The sequence below is a fragment of the Solanum verrucosum genome, unplaced genomic scaffold, assembly GCF_900185275.1.
Source record: "Solanum verrucosum unplaced genomic scaffold, falcon-dt-bn FXZP01000301.1, whole genome shotgun sequence".
Classification (NCBI taxonomy): domain Eukaryota; kingdom Viridiplantae; phylum Streptophyta; class Magnoliopsida; order Solanales; family Solanaceae; genus Solanum; species Solanum verrucosum.
Genome location: NW_026019916.1, coordinates 756,283 through 774,268, shown reverse-complemented (window position 1 = coordinate 774,268; position 17,986 = coordinate 756,283). Strand labels below are relative to the sequence as shown.

Below are 17,986 nucleotides of genomic sequence, written 5' to 3'. Positions count from 1 at the left end.
TAACAATGAAGAACAAGTATCCTCTTCCTCGTATTGATGACTTATTTGATTAGCTTAAGGGGTATCTTTGTTTTTGAAGATTGATTTCAAGTGCATCTATCATCAACTGAAGATTAGGGTATCAAATATCCCTAAGTGTCATGACCCACGGGTACACCCTAGATGTAACATGGCGTATAGGACCTCGAGAGGCCCCATACAAGCCACTAAGCATTCATAACATAAAAATTGAACATTGAGATAAAACAACATTTCAAGTCCAAAAGTTTTTATAAAAGTAAAAGCGAAAGTCTAAAACACTTTGTCTCAAGAGCCATCTAATACAATATAATGAAATTAGGCCTAGCCCATACATCATGTCCAAAACTAAAAACAAAGATAGAAACTAAAAACAATATAACTTTGTCCTCGAATGCATGAGGACTCACCAAAGCTCGGGAAATCGACCAAGCCAACCTCTAGCCACGAAACTGAGAACCCTCAATATTGAACGCTACATTAGGGGAAAATGTAGGCAAGAGTATGCATTATTACAAAACAATGTACCAAGAATGATAGCCATGCAAAAAGAATTTAAAGCATGCTAAAACGAGACATCTCATGATATGCAATTGGCCAAGCTAAAACATGATATAAGAAGGTTAGAAAACATACTTCATAAAACATGGTAAATGCAAGCAAATCATCTTTAAAACCTTTGAACACATATGAGATACTACTTGAGTAACCTTAGTTCATTACTAATGTGGGGAATTAGCCTTAACCGACATAGAGACCATGTGAGTTATAACATGATCCCCCAGTGTCTCCCACACCGAAAAGGGTTGTTCTACTTGCCAAGGTAAGGACCATGAATTTCTAGCTTAAGTGGATCCACTAGCTAATGTCTATCTTGACAATCATCCTATGGGGGCACATAGGTAAGGGATAAGGAGATTTCTTCTAGAAACCTGGCATCTACTAACGGGAGAGATTCCATCTCAATATCCTCTCAGTTCTAAGCATAAATTCCACAGAATAATCATTTCTTAGTTGTTCTCATTATTCATGGAAGGGCATGTCATCTTGCCAATCAAAGCTAAGTTTCATTAGGATAGCTCCTTGTCTTTCATTCATTTAGGTGAGAAAACCTTTCAACCTTAGAAGCTTTATTATGTGAGAAAATATTTCACAATCATGTTTGTATGTGTTTATGAGAATGTCCTTTCAACAACACAACAACAACATCATCATTGAGACTTTACTCTCAAAGCATCCGTAAAACATTTACATAGGTTTCATAAAAAACATGTATAAACTCATACTTTGCCCTTTCAAGGTTCAAAGCCTACTCTCAATCACCACATATAAAAATCAAGGATTAGATAGGGATTTCATCTTAAATTCATGTGATTCTATCACTTCATGCATTGGTTCGTAAAACTCCACTTTCATAACTAACAACCCACATCACATGATCATAATTTGGAAAACATGGGGGTTGACATGGGTTCATAAGGTAAACATTATAAAATCATAGTATTTCATCAATTCATGCATAAGAGATCATAATTCAATAATTTACATCAATAATCAAGAGAACCCATGGTAATTGAAGAAAATTCTAACTCAATTGGGGATTTCTACCTTTGAAAATAGGAGAATTTGGGAACTCCATGGATGAAAACTATCATACCTCAAATCCAAATGCTTATCTTCAATGGAGTAATTGAGACTTGCCTTGAAATCCTAGGTTGAATCCTTCTTCTTCTTCAAGTTTCTAGAGAGAGAATTATTTGGAGAGTTCTTCTTTTGAGATTTTGGAAGAATGAATTGAATTGATAGAATTTGGGGGTAAAAATCCTTATATAGGGGTCTTAGACTTAGGAAAAACGACATAGTATTAGGCTAGATTAATTAGGAAAAGACCCAACTGCCCCTAAAAATATAAATGCCAGTTCACCATCCACGGATCACTGATGACGGACCGTGGTTAGGATGACGGGCCATCCTGCACGTCCGTCGTTCTTGGTCAGAAACCAGATTGTGGCCTTTGAACCACAGGCCCTCAACAATAGACCGTGGTCGGACCGACGGTCCATTGGTTAGGCCTTGGTTTCCCTTTTCTAAGCATGTTTTTCGTGTCCACCCATGGACCCTACCTACGGTCCGTGGTCCACTTCACGGATCATGGTTGGCACCTGCAACCTCGGAAAAATGTCTATCTTGCCTCTTTTCGAATATGGGGTGTTACATTATCTCCCCCTTGGGAACATTCGTCCTCAAATGAGATTCTAGGAACCTCTTTAAAGGAAACGACTCAAGACTAGTAGCCCATCATGCATGCAATCTCATCAAAATGCACATAACCAAGGAGTAAACATCGACTCTAAGCAAAACATACTCAATACATAATAAGGAAGGTAGGAACTAGACCTAACAAACAAATATGCATGAAATTTCAGATTTCTCATATTCAAGAAGGAACTACCTTCTCCAAGCTAAAAGCATGTTCAACATCATCTCAGGGAGACGTTATGCAATTCATACTAAATAGCATAGGTAAAGCATGTTCAACAATTCATCTCTTGAAGTTTATGGGCAACTTATACTCAATGCACAACAACATGAGGAATATCAATCACATAAACTCATTTTCTTTCAAAACACAAGTTTTTCATGAACATGCATTACATAAGGAAATCATGGGAATATCTAGAACACACATGACTCCAAAACAAAGAACAAACCATGAGGAACTCATTACCTCAAGCTAAAGTAGGAGTAGAAGGAAAAAGATGAGGATATCAGGACATCATATCGGACTCGGCCTCCCAAGTAGCACCCTCAACTAAATGATTCCTCAATAACACTTTCACGGAAGCAACTTCCTTGTTTGTCAACTTCTTGACTTGCCAGTCTAAAATCTCAACTGGAACTTCCTCATAAGAAAGATTCTCATTGACTCCCAAACCTTCTAAAGGGACTATGTATGTCGGATCACCAACACATTTCTTCAACATAGAGACATGGAAAACCGAATGCACCGATGCCAACTCATTAGGCAAATCAAGTTCATAAGCAACCTTATCGACATGTCTCAAAATCTCATATGGGCCTACAAAACGGGGACTATGCTTCTCTTTCTTACCAAACCCCAATACACCCTTTATGGATGATATTTTAAAGTAAACCCATTCATGTACATCAAATTCAACATCCCTTCTTCTAACATCGACATATGACTTTTGTCGACTTTGAGTCATTTTCAATCTTTCTCTAATAAGTCGAACCTTCTCTATAGCCTCATAAACTAACTCGGGTCCTATCAAGGCAACTTCACCCACCTCAAACCAACCTATAGGATATCTACACCTCCTACCATAAAGAGCCTCAAATGTAGCCATACCAATAATCGAGTGATAGCTATTATTATAGGCAAACTCAATCAATTGCAAATGGTCATGCCAATTACCCTTAAAATCAATCACACAAGCTCTCAACATATCTTACAGAGTTTGGATGGTACGCTCCGCTTTCCCATCGGTTTAGGGATGAAAAGTCGTACTAAGCTTAACCTTAGTGCCAAGACCCTTTTGAAAAGACTTCCAAAACTGAGAAGTGAATTGAGTACCACGATTAGAAATAATGGACAAGGGCACTCCATGCAACCTTACCATTTCTCTTAAGTACAACTTAGCATAATCCTCTGCCAAATAGGAAACCTTGACGGGAATAAAATGAGCCATTTTTGTTATTCGATCTACTATAACCCAAATCGAGTCATGTTGTCATCGAGTGCGTGGCAACCCTACTATGAAGTCCATATTCAAGTCTTCCCACTTCCAAGTAAGAATACCAATGTCTTGGAACAAACCTCCCGGCTTCTGATGCTCAACTTTCAACCGTTGACAATTAGGACACTTAGCCATGAATTTCGTAATATCCTTTTTCATCCCATTCCACCAATAGATCTCTCGCAAATCACGGTACATCTTTGTGGCTCCCGGGTGAATGGAATATCGAGAACTATAAGATTCTAACAAGATTTGTTCCCTCAAGTCACCCATATTAGGAACACACAAACAACCTTGGTATCTAAGAACACCATCACCCCCTTAGGAGAAAGCCTCAACATATTTCTTAAGCACCGCTTCTTTAAATTCAACCAAAATTGGATCAATACGTTACTTTGCTTTCACATCCGCCATAAAAGATGACTCTGCACCATTGTGAACCATAACACCACCCTTGGTAGAGTCTACTAACTAAACTCTCAACCGGGTCAATCGATGAACATCTCGAACCAACTCTTTTCTATCATCATCAATATGAGCCACACTACCCATAGACAACAGAGTAAGAGCATCCGCCACCACATTTGGCTTACTGGGGTGATAGAGAACACTTTTGTCATAATCCTTCAATAACTCAAGCCACCTTCTTTGGAAAAAATTCAAATCCTTTTTCTTAAACAGATATTTCAAACTCTTATGGTGAGTGAAAACATCAACATGAATACCATACAAATAATGCCTCCATATCTTTAAGGCAAAAACAATCGCCGTTAATTCCAGGTCATGGGTAGGATAATTCTTCACAAGAATCTTAAGTTGCTTTGAAGCATCGGCATTGACTTTACCATTTTACATAAGCAAAGATCCAAATACAATTCTAGAGGCATCACAATAAACCACAAAACCATCCATACCTTTCGGTAAAGTTAACACCGAAGCAAAAGTAAGTCTATCTTTCAACTTTTGGAAACTTTTCTCACAAGATTCAGACCATATGAACTTAGCTTTCTTTTGAGTCAAAGTTGTCAATGGAGAGGGAATGGAAGAAAAACCGTCAACAAACCTCCTATAGTAACCGGCAAAACCCAAGAAGCTTCTAATATCCGAACGGGTTAGAGGTCTAGGTCAACTCTTGACCGCATCCATCCTAATCTACCTCAATACCCTTACTTGAAATGATATGACCAAGAAAAGCTACGGATCTTAACCAAAACTCACATTTGCTAAACTTTGCAAAGAGTTGTTGTTATTTGAGAATTTGCAACACAATCCAAAAATGATTAATATGTTCATTCTCACTTCTTAAATAAAACAAAATATCATCAATGAACACAATCACAAACATGTCAAGGTATTACCTAAACACTTTATTCATGAAATCCATAAATGCCCCCGGCGCATTAGTCAAACCAAAAGACATCACCAAAAACTCATAATGATCATATCGGGTTCTAAAAGCCATTTTCGCAATACCATTTTCCTACACCCTCAATTGGTGATAACCCAACCGAAGATCAATCTTAGAGAAGTAAATTGCTCCATGAAGTTGGTCAAACAAATCATCTATTCTTGGAAGAGGATACTTATTCTTAATGGTCACCTTGTTCAACTGATGATAATCAATACCCATATGAAGAGAACCATCCTTCTTTCTAATAAAAAATCTGGAGCACCCCATGGAGAGATACTCAGTTGGATGAAACCCTTATCTAACAAATCCTTCAATTGTTCTTTCAACTCCTTTAGTTCTGTCGGGTCCATTCTATAAGGAGGAATAGAAATAGGTTGTGTATTTGGGAGAAGGTCTATACCAAAGTATATTTCCCTTTCGGGAGGAATACCAGGTAAATCATCGGGGAAAACATCCAGAAACTCATTTACAATGGAGACCGACTCTAAAGTAGGGGTTTCAGAATATACATCCCTCACCCTAACTAGATAGTACATGCAACCCTTAGAAATCATCTTTATAACTTTAAGACAAGAAACAAACTAACCCTTAGTCATAGAATTTCTCCCCTTCCACTCTAGGATAGGATCATTTGGAAACCGAAACTTGACTGCATGAGTTCTACAATCAACATAAGAGTAACAAGAGTGCATCCAATCCATACCAAGGATAACATCAAAATCTAACATATCAAGCTCTACCAAATCAACAAGAGTAACTCTATGGGATAAGGACACACGACATCTTCTATAGACCCTCTTAGCCACTACAGAATCACCAACAAGGGTAGAGACAGAAAATAACAACACATCCGGAAGAACATCAAACCTCATAGCCACATATGGCGTCACAAAAGACAAGGTAGCACCGGGATCAAGTAAAGCATATACATCAAGTTGGAAAACTTTGAACATATCGGTAACCACATTGGGAGAACTCTCTTGTTCACCACAAGTCTGGAGGGCAATAGAATTGGTTTTTCTTGGGAGCATTTGAACTCGAACCACTAAGAGGAGCTTGCTTGCCCTCTCTTCCCTTAGCTATAAGCATTGGGAAATACCCCATCTTATGACCATTTTTACCACAACTAAAGCAACCATTTGTGTCAGCTAGACACTTACCCTCGTGCTTCTTTCCACACTTAACACAAGTAGACCTAGGCAATGAAGATCCACCACCATTCCCTCCTTGATGTTTAGGGTTAGACACCCTCTCTTTGTTGAAATTAGAAGGAGAATTGGAGGAACCTTGACCAGAAAACCCTTGTCAAAATCTAGGACGACCATGTCCATCGGACCTTGCATGTGAGAAATTACCATCATCGATTTTAGCCCTCTTTGTTTCCCTAGACCTTTCCTTAAGTTTCTCCTCTTCGATTTGTTGGGCATGAAATATGAGACGAGAGATGTCCATGTCATTGATGAGCATGGTGGTATGGCACTCTTTAACCACCATTTCAGACATACCTGAAACAAACTTACTCATCTTTGCCCTCGAATCAGCAACCATTGTTGGAGAAAATTTAGACAATTGAGTAAACTTCAAACCATATTTCCTCACACTCATACTTCCTTGATAAAGGTTGATAAACTCAAGAACTTTTGCTTCACTCATCCCAAGGGGAAAGAACCTATCAAGAAAGGTAGCCTTAAACTTCTCCCAATAAAGAGGACACGCATCTTCCAGTCTACCTTCTTTCCATTGATTATAACATATTTGAGTGACATCCTTAAGTTAATAAGCGGCCAACTCTGCCTTTTCCACCGATGTCACTCCTATGATCATAAATACCTTGTAGACCTCATCTATGAACTTTTGAGGATCTTTCTCAACCTTTGAACCATGAAACTCCAAAAGATTCATCCTTGTTAAGTCCCTCACTCTAGAAGTCGTCGTACCCACATTAGGGTTCACAGGAACTACAACCTCCATGTTGTCTTGAGTCATCATGGCTTGAGAAAAATACTTGAAAAGAAGCCCTAAACTTTGTTAGATACTTGTTCGTCCAAAGGATTGACCGGAGCTTGAAGAGCTTGAGGATGAGCTTCTTTTTCTACATTGTCCCTCACATTCCTTCTAGTATACGCTCTTCGAGTAGAAATATCATGTACAACATCAGATAAGGATTAGGAGAGAGACCTTATAGAGTTAAACTCTATCACATGACTTAAGAGTAATGAAAACAATGGAATTTCCTAAACATCTTGTAGCCTTTTATTCATAAATGTGGCGCACTTTACACTCATGAACCAGACTCTACTAGACGTGGATCTTGAGTCATCATGGCTTGAGAAAAATACTTGAAAAGAAGCCCTAAACTTTGTTAGATACTTGTTCGTCCAAAGGATTGACCGGAGCTTGAAGAGCTTGAGGATGAGCTTCTTTTTCTACATTGTCCCTCACATTCCTTCTAGTATACGCTCTTCGAGTAGAAATATCATGTACAACATCAGATAAGGATTAGGAGAGAGACCTTATAGAGTTAAACTCTATCACATGACTTAAGAGTAATGAAAACAATGGAATTTCCTAAACATCTTGTAGCCTTTTATTCATAAATGTGGCACACTTCACACTCATGAACCAGACTCTACTAGACGTGGATTTTGAGACATCCTAGGACCAATCTAAACCTTGTGCTCTAATTACCAAGTTTGTAATGACCCAAGGGTACACCCTAGATGTAACATGGCATATAGTACCCCGAGAGGCCCCATACAAGCCACATAGAATTCATAACATAAGAAATAGAACAATGAGATAAAACAACATTTCAAGTCTAAAAGTTTTTATAAAAGTAAAGCGGATGTCTAAAATACTTTGTCGCAAGAACCATCTAATACAATAGAATGAAATTATCCCTAGCGCATACATCATGTCCAAAACTGAAAAGTAAGAAACTGAAAACAATATAACTCCGTCCTAGAATGCATGAGGAATCACCAAAGCTTGGGAAATCGACCAAGCCAACCTCTAGCACGAAATTGAGAACCCTCAATATCGGATCCTACATTTAGGAAAAATGTAGGCAAGAGTATGTGTTAGTACAAAACAATGTACCAAGTACGATACCATGCATTAAACATTAAATTATGCTAAAATGGGACATTTGATGACATGCAATTGACCAAGCTAAAGCATGATATAAGAAGGTTAGAAAACATACTTCATGAAACATGGCCAATGCAAGCTAATCATCTTTAAAACCTTTGAACACATATGAGATACTCCTTGAGTAATCTTAGTCCATTATTAATGTGGGGAATTAGCCTTAACCGACATAAAGACCGTGTGAGTTATAACATGATCCCCTGGTGTCTCCCACACCAAAAAGGGTTATCCTACTTTCCAAGGTAAGGACCATGAATTTCTAGTTTAAGTGGATCCAGTAGCTAATGTCTATCTATACAATCATCCTATGTAGCACATAGGTATGGGATGAGGAGAGAGCTTCCATCTTAATATTCTCTCGGTGCTAAACATAAATCCCAAGGAGTAATCATTTCTTACTTGTTCTCATTATTCATTGAAGGGCATGTCATCTTTCCAATCCAAGCTAAGTTTCATTAGGATAGCTCCTTGTCTTTGATTCATTTAGGTGAGAAATCCTTTCAACCTTAGAATCCTTATTATGTGAGAAAACCTTTCACAATCATGTTTGAATATGTTTATGAGAATGTTCTTTCAACAACACAACAACAATATCATCATTGATACTTTACTCTCAAAGCATTCGTAAAACATTTACATAGGTTTCATAAAAACATGCATAAACTCACACTTTACCCTTTCAAGGTTCAAAGCCTACTTTCAATCACCACATCTAAAAATCAAGGATTAGATAGTGATTTCATCATAAATTCGTGTGATTCTATCACTTCATGCATTTGTTCATAAAACTCTTCTTTCATAACCAACAACCCACATCACATGATCATAATTTGGAAAACATGGGGTTTATATGAGTTCTTAAGGGAAACATTATAAAATCATAGTATTTCATCAATTCATGCATAAGAGATCATAATTCAATCATTTAAATCAATAATCAAGAGAACCCATGGTAATTAAAGAACACCCTAACTGAATTGGGGATTTCTACCTTTGAAAATAGGAGAATTTGGGAACTACATGGATGAAAACTATCATAACTCAAGTCCAAATGATTATCTTCAATGGAGGAATTGAGACTTGCCTTGAAACCCTAGGTTGAATCCTTTTTCTTCTTCAAGTTTCTAGAGAGAGAATTATTTGGAGAATTCTTCTTTTGTGATTTTGGAAGAATGAATTTAATTGGTTGAATTTGGGGGTTAAAATGCTTACATTGGGTTCTTAGACATAGGAAAAATAACATAGTATTAGGCTACATTAATTAGCAAAATACCCTACTGCCCCTAGAAAATAACTGACAGTTCACCATCCACAGACCACTGACGACGGACCATGGTCAGGACGGCGGGTTGTCCTGTATGACCATCATTCGTGGTGAGATACAAGATTGTGGCCTTTGAACCACAGGCCCTCAACCACGGACCGTGCTCTAACTGACGGTCCGTTGTTCAGGTCGTGGTTTCCCTTTTCTGAGCCTGTTTTGGTTGCCCACCCACAGACCCTGCCTACGGTCTGTGGCACCTGCAACCTCTAAAAAATGGCTATCTGTCCTCTTTTCAAATACGAGGTGTTACACAAAGATAGCTTATAGAACTCGTTATGGGAACTATGAGTTTCTTGTGATGTCTTTTAGTTTAACCAATGCCCCTGAAGTGTTCATGAGTTGATGAACGAGGTTTCCGACCTTATCTGGATTTCTTTGTGATAATGCTCATTTATGATATCTTGGTGTACTACCAAACCGATGAGGATCACGATCGGTATTTGGAATTGTACTCTAGAGATTGAGGGAACAGAAGGTATATGCCAAGTTCTTGAAGTGTGAGATTTTGCTTGATTTTGTTGCATTTTTGGGGCACATGGTGTCCAATGAGGGTATTTGGTTAGATCCAACCAAGATCGAGACAGTTAGGGTTGGACCAGGCCTACATCAATTACTGAGATTCAGGGTTTATAGGAATTGTAGGCTATTAATTGTTTAAAGTTTCTCTACTATTGCATCTCATTTGGCCAATTTGATTCGAAAGAGTGTGGGCCTCAAGTGGTTTGATAAGTATTGATTTGACGTATCCAGACGCTACATCCAATACTAAGAGTCCATGGTCGTTCAATAGTAATATAACTCAACTAGTGAGTTGGAGTCGAGTCCCAAGGGAGCGGTTTGTAATCGAGAATTAAGAGAAAAGCAAGAACTTCACTCAAGTCAATTATAGCTAAAGACTTATACGAAGAAAAACATATCAATTTAAAGGGTGACACAAGTGTCAATTATCGAAGGGGGTTTTGTAGTCAATTATCAACTAGAAGCAGCAAATAATATACAAATATGAATATGGAGATGGGATTCTTGGGATGTGAGAAGAATATAGGCTAAATAAATAACCGGGTAAATGCTATTAATAGTAAATCATTGTAAATTGGTAACTAAGCTAGACTTTAGTAGGGTAAATTTTCTCTCGAACAATTTACCCTGAATCAAATCGGCTTCTCTCGAACACCAATAAGCAACAATGAAGCATTGCCTTCGCCTTAGTCCATTCACTTTCTCGAGCTGAATCTGTGGAAGAGGGTTCAGGATTCACTCTCTCGAGCTAAACCCACGACAACCCAATAACCAAAGACTATCGATTCAGTAGTTTTGGTTTTAAAACCTCTCTCAAGCAAGTCAAAAATACGAAGATAAAATTGTATTAGCAACAACAACCCCATTAACTTCAAACATAACTACTGAACGAAATCACCTTTAAACAGCAAATTAATTATCTATTAGCAATACCCAGCAGTAAATTCAACCCATATTCACATAATCACACACCAAGAATTGGGGTTTTAGCTAGACATAGTAAAGAGATAGAAATCGATACCGAAAAGTGTTTCTATCAAATGGGTACGATAGATATTGTCTTCACACACGTCTAAGATGAAGAATCTTCAATACCTACTTCCAATTGCTTAGAAATGGAAATCTTCAAATCTAAGGAACAAAGTCTCCAAAACTCTAAGTTCTAAAAACTGAAAATAATGTTCAATATTCTAAAATTTGATACTAATTGCATGCTAAACTAAAAATTCAAACAAGTATTTATAGTTGTCCAAAAGTGTGCTGCGAAGGACCACTCGACACAGTTAGTCGGGATCGCCAATCCACTCAGTGATCCACTCTTTGGTCTGATTTATCGCATTTCTACATTGGCCTTCAGAAAATTCTAGTTCTGTAACGTTAGGCGATGGAGTACTGCATCGCGCAATCATTCAGCGACTGCTCATTTATCTTGCCGACTCAATTTTCTCATTCAGAGCTTGGCACACTGGAATATTAGGCAAGAACATAGCCATTTGGCGACTCGCCTAATGATTTAGGCAATCCTTAGGCCGTCTTTTCTTTGTTCTTTTCAGCTGCCTTGTTCCTTTCTGCTCAACAGTGTCCATGTTTTGTCTCAAACTCCAAATACCTGAAACTCAAGGAATTTCATCAGTTATTGAGACAAAATAAGCATTTGAGGACAGTAAATCTATCAAAATAAAGCCCTAAAAGAGTCCAAATCGTGGATACATCAATAACCCCAACTTAAATTTTTGCTTCTCCTCAAGTAAAAGTCAAGTTCAGCAGTTCAAAAAGGATGTCTCAAACAGTGCTACACAAGATTCAATTATGAATGCACACAAAAAGACTCAACTTACTCGTGCACTACAACATTTTAGGCTTACGGCCACACTAAATCTTGACAACACTTGTAAAGTGTTGCCTAAAATATTTTTGGCTACACTTTTAAAGAGTAGCCCACATTTTTTACTTTTGGCTTCGATAATATTGGCAACACTTGTAAAGCGTACTCTTTAATGGTATAGGCTACACTTTATAAGCGTTGTTACATTATGATATAATTGGCAACAACGATTTACATACATGGCCACACTTTTAAAATATGTTATTTTAAAATTGTAAAAACAACACATTACAAGTGTGACCTTAAACTTTTCACTAAAATAACATATTCCCTCTAACATTTTCAAGAGCCCGCTAACATTTTTATTTGGGAAAAAAATAAGTCATAAGGTACAATTTTTTTTGAAGAAAGAACGCTCAGCTCAACTCATTGAAGAAATCCCCAATTTCTTGAAGAAAGAACGCTCAACTCGGTTCAGCTCATTGAAGTTCCAAATCTGAAATTTTTCACAAAGAAAATTGAAGAATTGAAGAATGGTTTCAAAATTAACAGGTATTCCTTAGTCAATGCATAAAGTACAATTTTTTGTCAAAGCAAATTGTAGAATGGTTTCAAAATTTCATTTTTTATCTCTGACATGCGAAAATTCATGATGATTTTTTTTCTATTTTTCTTCAATAACAGAACAAAAATGCTTAAATTAAGAAGATGATTTCTTAAAGCTTTATTACATTGAAAGGATTTTGTTGGAATAAGGTTTATCAGGTAGAAATTTTATCTTTAAAAGTCAAAATTTATGGGATCTGGGTTTATTGCTTGCGTGTGGTTACATATTTAGCATTAGGGTTTTTGATATTCTTGTCTTTGTTGATACGTTTTTTTTTATATTTGGGAGTATAGCTCGTAGTTCTATTACCTACATCAGTTGATTCTTTGCCCTGTGCATATATCACTAAATAAGTATGAGAATTTCTTTTTGATTAGACTAATAAACTGATTAGGGCTGAAATAGTCAATGATAATGTAGGTTTCATGTAAATCTTTTAAGCATTATGTTTTTGTTGTTTCGCCTTTATTAGTTTCTGAATCTAAAGGTTCGTAGATTGACTAGAAGAGATTTTATCAGTAAGAAACAAGGAGACCATAACAATCAAGACTAAGTCACTAAGATAGTAGGCGTTGTTTACCGAAGACTAGAAAAATGACTACAATATTGCCTAGTAATAATGATTGATTCTTGGTTTGCCAAAAGAATTAACAAAAGTAGGCAACAGTACTAGAGTGTCTAACATTGTTGTAAAAAATGTATACACCTGCAAAGATACTTGTGATACATGAACAATAAGAAAGGAAACATTATATATTATATATATGAGAGTGTCCTTGCTAGGAGAAGCTTTAGTATCTCTTGCTATGGCAGGTGATAATTTGCGTATGAAGTTGTTATACCTTGAAAATAGAGGTAGAATGTAATGTTTCTGCCTACTTTTCCTCTTAAAGTTATACTCTTGTTTCTTAAGATCCAAGCCATTGTATATGATCTTCCTCTTAGTTTCCTCATGCTCCCTTTCTGATAGCCTATGTTTAGATTTCATATTTAATAACCAGTCTTATTTGCTATGGAAGTTTTATGTTATTTTTGATCTGTCAGATGGAGAGAAAATCGAGGATTAGTTACACTTTCACAGTAGCAGTCTAGCTTTAGACACTTATCCATGTCACTGATAGTTCTCTTAAGACTTAAGTCTATTTCAAGCAGTCTCCTAGTCCAAGGAATGGTGTGGTAACGTTTTGTTAAAAGTGCAACTAATTAACCTACACCTGCTTCAACTCCAGTCTAGTACTAGGAGTGATCTAATGTCCCTCCTTTTTTTCCTTATTCTTTTTTTTAATTTAATAACGAGTAACCTTATGTATCTCTTTTTTCCCTCGTAAGTTATAGATCTCCATATTTTCTATAAATTTATTTGTAATCTCGTGATGAAGAACTGTTCGATCACTATGTTGAATTACTCACACTCACATCTTTTACTATTCCTAATCTCATACTGATGATTATCCCGTTATGTTGGGATGGATATCTTTAATTTTATTCCCTGTATGAAGTTATTGTTAAGAACATTCTGTTTTTGCTTATTGTTCATTCTTAATGTTGAAAATATTTGTTTCAGCTTATTGTCCATCCAACTCGCTTTGAGAATAGCATTTGTACTATATCATGCATTTTTCATACTTAGAACACGTATGATTCATATAGTTAAAGCAATAATCAAGAGGGACTTTGGAGATAAGGGCTTCTTTTCTTTATGGATACGGAGAGACTTTACAGATAAGTAGATGTTACAAAGTAATTTTCTTGTATATGTTTTTTGTGAATTTAAATTACTTGGTATGAATAATTAGTTAGGTAAATGTAAGTATCATGAGGGGAAAATCATAGAAACTTGAACAAGCTTTAAGCATTTATTCTACCTAAGCAATGTAAATTGGTTAGTTTATTGAATGAACACATATCATATAATTAAGTAAAGTAAAGTAAAATGAGCTACAAAATTAAGAAAATTTGAACAATTCTAAGGTATTGAGCATGCTAATCTTTTGAATTCTAAGGTATTGAGCATGTTAATCTTTTGAATTATAAGGCATTGAGCATGTTAATCTTTTGAACTGTACTTAAGGATATTGGTTGTTGTTTGACAGATGAGTTTCTTTTTTTTCCTTTTTCCTTTTCTTTCAGACTCATAAAACCCCTCCAAAGCCTTGCAGAAAGTCGAGGAATTGCTCTATTTGCAGTCGATGAAGTTCACTATGTTTCTAAGTGGGGCCGTGATTTTCGACCAGATTACAGGTTTTATTCTTTTATTTGTTTGATAAATCAGACTAATACTATTATTTGGAATTGGTTTTTTCAGTTGAAGCTCAAGGAGCCTTTATGTTTCTGTTGCTTCTGACAAGCAAATTTCGACTTTTTTCCCCTCATTAATCTAGTAACACACCACAAAAGTTCCTTGAATTTTGTTATCATTCTATTATGAAGATAGTGCTTGCACTGTACACGTGGTCTTTTGCTAGACCAGGCAATCAAATTACACCTGACTCTAGTATGTCCCATTTATTTCCTAGTAATCTCTCTAATTCAATTATATGGACTAGTTTATCAGTTGAGCGTAGGTATGGTTCTTAATATATCATGCTAATTAACTGATAAGAAAATACCATGCATATGACTAAACAAACTCCTCAGATATATCTCTTATCAACTTTATTCTAGCCAAGCAAAAGCTGCAGGAAAATTTGACACAAATTTTCCAAGTATCATAGGTGTTTATCATCTATTTTGAAAGAGAACTTTAGAATGGATACCATAGAGTTTCTGAAATTTTGACATTCCGATCACGGCACTGAATGCTACTGCCACTGCTCGTGTTTGAGAAAACATTCTGCAGTCATTGCACATGTCAAAGGCAACAAAAATTGTTCTCCCTTTGTTTTTCGGGCCAAATCTCCAATTTTTAGTAAGATAATCTAACATCATGCTACAGTAATTATTTTGGTTTGGTATTCCTTGCATGTCCTGCATTTGCATTTTCTGCACCATTTCATTCTTCGCTTTCTTTCTCTTACTTTTCCTTATTTTGTTTGATGTGTTTGTGTGTGTATGTGGGGGTTTGGGGGGGGGGGGGGGGGATTTTTGAGAACACATTGTTCTATTGCTCACAAATATTTCTAGACCAAGAGTGCTAATAACCTCTTGCAGGAAGCAGAGAAGAAATTTTATTGCTCTTGCAAGCAGTATTCAAACAATTTTGAAGTATATTGTGATTCAGGAAAGCAAAACAAAGTCCACTAACATAGACATCCGTTTGCTTGATGAAAGCACTAAGTTTATTGGGTTAGCGATTTTGTAATTGAGACGAAAAGTTCAAGATGTATCCAAGACCAAGGGTTCTAATAACATATTGCAGGAAGAGAAAAAATTTCATCTTTTTTTCAACTAGTGTACCAGATATCATAGAGGATGTTGCGATTGAGGAGAGCAAAACAAAGTCCACTAATGCCGACACTACTTTGCCTCATGAATGCACTATTTTTGCATCTGAAACAAGGAGTCGGCAGATGTATCCATGACCAAAAGTGCTGATAACATACTGTAGAAAGAGGAGAAGGAATTCATTTGCTCTTGCAAGCACTATACCAACAATTGTGGAGGATGCCGTGATTGAAAAGAGCAAAATAAAATCCGCTAATGTGGACATCATTTTGCTTCAGCAGTGAGTTTATTGAGGTTAATGATTTTGCCATTGTTACATGGAGTCAACAAGTACATCCAAGACTGAGAGTACTAATAACCTATTTTAGAAAGAGGAGAAGGAATTTCAGTTGTCTTAGAAACAGTTTACCAGCACTCGTGGAGAATGTTGGCACTTGTGCTTTTGGGTCTTCAACCAATGAATTTTTTTATGGGGAAAGACAATCTTTAGCCTTTTCCTGTTATAGTTTCTTTCATTCATAGCTTTCAACACAGTATAACTTAGAATGTTATGCAGGATCAATCCCATTGCATTGATATTGTTTCCCTGTTATTGGTAAGAAGAGAAGCAAGCCTATTATTTTGAAGAAGCTTAAAATATTATGGGAGAAATTTGAACCAGATCTTCCATGGGAGAGGGGTGAATATGATGAATCACACACACTTCTATTGGACGATTCTCCTCATAAGGCCTTGAGTAATCTAGTGAGTATTAACCCTTTCTTTGTTGCTGGGAAACTTTCTCCATGATCTTTAAGTAAATGATTTTGCACTGTGTTTTATCATTTTCAGCCAAACACACTAGGAAAGAAACATAAGTATATCAAAATTTCTTTCTAAATTTGGGATCAAGGCTAATGCTTACAATGCTAAGGTACTATGTATCCTATAGGTTAAAGTTATTGTATAGCTCTCCCTATGATTTTATTGATGTTAAGTTTACTTCGCCACCAAATTTTAATTGTTTGAAGGACTTCAGATAATTTTGCATGGTCGCATGATGTAGGGGCATGCCTTTTAAGATGCAAAATACCATAGTTGTGAAAGTGGACTAAAGGTGATCATCAGCATGTTGTTCAATTGGTTTGCTTTCATGTAATTTAGGTATAACTAGTCTCTGTGATATTATGCGTGGTAGATGATTGCTGGATTGGAGTCAAGGTCTAAAAATTTCACTGCCCAAGCCTTTGGACATATCTTCCACTTTTATGCAACAGACCTATTTTTAACCCAACTTCTCGAATACAACCTCGCAACTCTCAAAAACAAAATCAAACCATGCAAAACTAAAATTCAAACAAGACCCATAACACCCATTGCCCCGGGATACTCAGACTTCTCCTGGTTTTGCCAAATTTGGCTAATGGATGACATTTTCCCTTAAAAACGAAGTCACCCGCTCTATCATAAGGCAAATTACATCATTTGGCACGAATACGGGCTACTCAGACTTCACCCAACCAAGCTAAATAACAAGCAAGCATAACCCCATAAAATTTACTTCATTTTAAAGCACAAAAAGACGGGAATTTAACATTGAAAACATTACGGACAAGATTATCAAATTACAAACAGGCATTCAAACATTCTAATCCTATCAGAGAGGCCCAGCACACATCATCAACATAATAATGCTTGCATAAGAGTACAAATTACTAAAAATAAATGTGGAATTCAGGAAACCAACCTTAAATGCCGATAAAAATAAGATTGAAAACCTAAGCGGTAATGCAATCCAAATCCAAGCACCAATTGATCAACTAAAATACTTATAGAGTTCAGAAATATCGAAAATACTAAATAGGTGCGAGTTTGGGAAAATGAGAAATGAGGGAAGGTGAAGAGATTGAAAGTTTAAACCTTTGGCCTTTTAATGAACCATCCAGTTCTCTCCGAGTCGACGACGTTAGTCGTGGTCGCTGATCCACTCGCCAACTTGCCAAGTGGATAC

General features: G+C 36.6%; 1 protein-coding gene and 1 pseudogene across 1 annotated transcript; one reads left to right on the top strand and one right to left on the bottom strand.

Annotated features, from left to right (window-relative positions):
- Window positions 1-6,171: 6,171 nt before the first annotated feature.
- LOC125823202 (uncharacterized) lies at window positions 6,172-6,735 on the bottom strand. Its single transcript, XM_049502617.1, has 2 exons — window positions 6,543-6,735; window positions 6,172-6,473 (listed from the first exon to the last, which is right to left on the bottom strand). The coding sequence occupies exons 1-2, from the start codon at window positions 6,733-6,735 to the stop codon at window positions 6,172-6,174; spliced, it is 495 nt and encodes a 164-aa protein (XP_049358574.1).
- A 9,197-nt stretch (window positions 6,736-15,932) lies between these two features.
- Window positions 15,933-16,518, top strand: LOC125823194 (uncharacterized; annotated as a pseudogene).
- The last annotated feature ends 1,468 nt before the right edge of the window (window positions 16,519-17,986 follow it).

Bases quoted from the DNA above. Each gene is read 5' to 3' on its own strand.
- LOC125823202 (XM_049502617.1), bottom strand. From the start codon at position 6,735: ATGGTTGCTGATTCGAGGGCAAAGATGAGTAAGTTTGTTTCAGGTATG. The intron at 6,474-6,542 runs GTAATTTCTCAC...TTTCTGGTCAAG, and splicing joins GAGGGCTAAAATCGATGATG to GTTCCTCCAATTCTCCTTCT.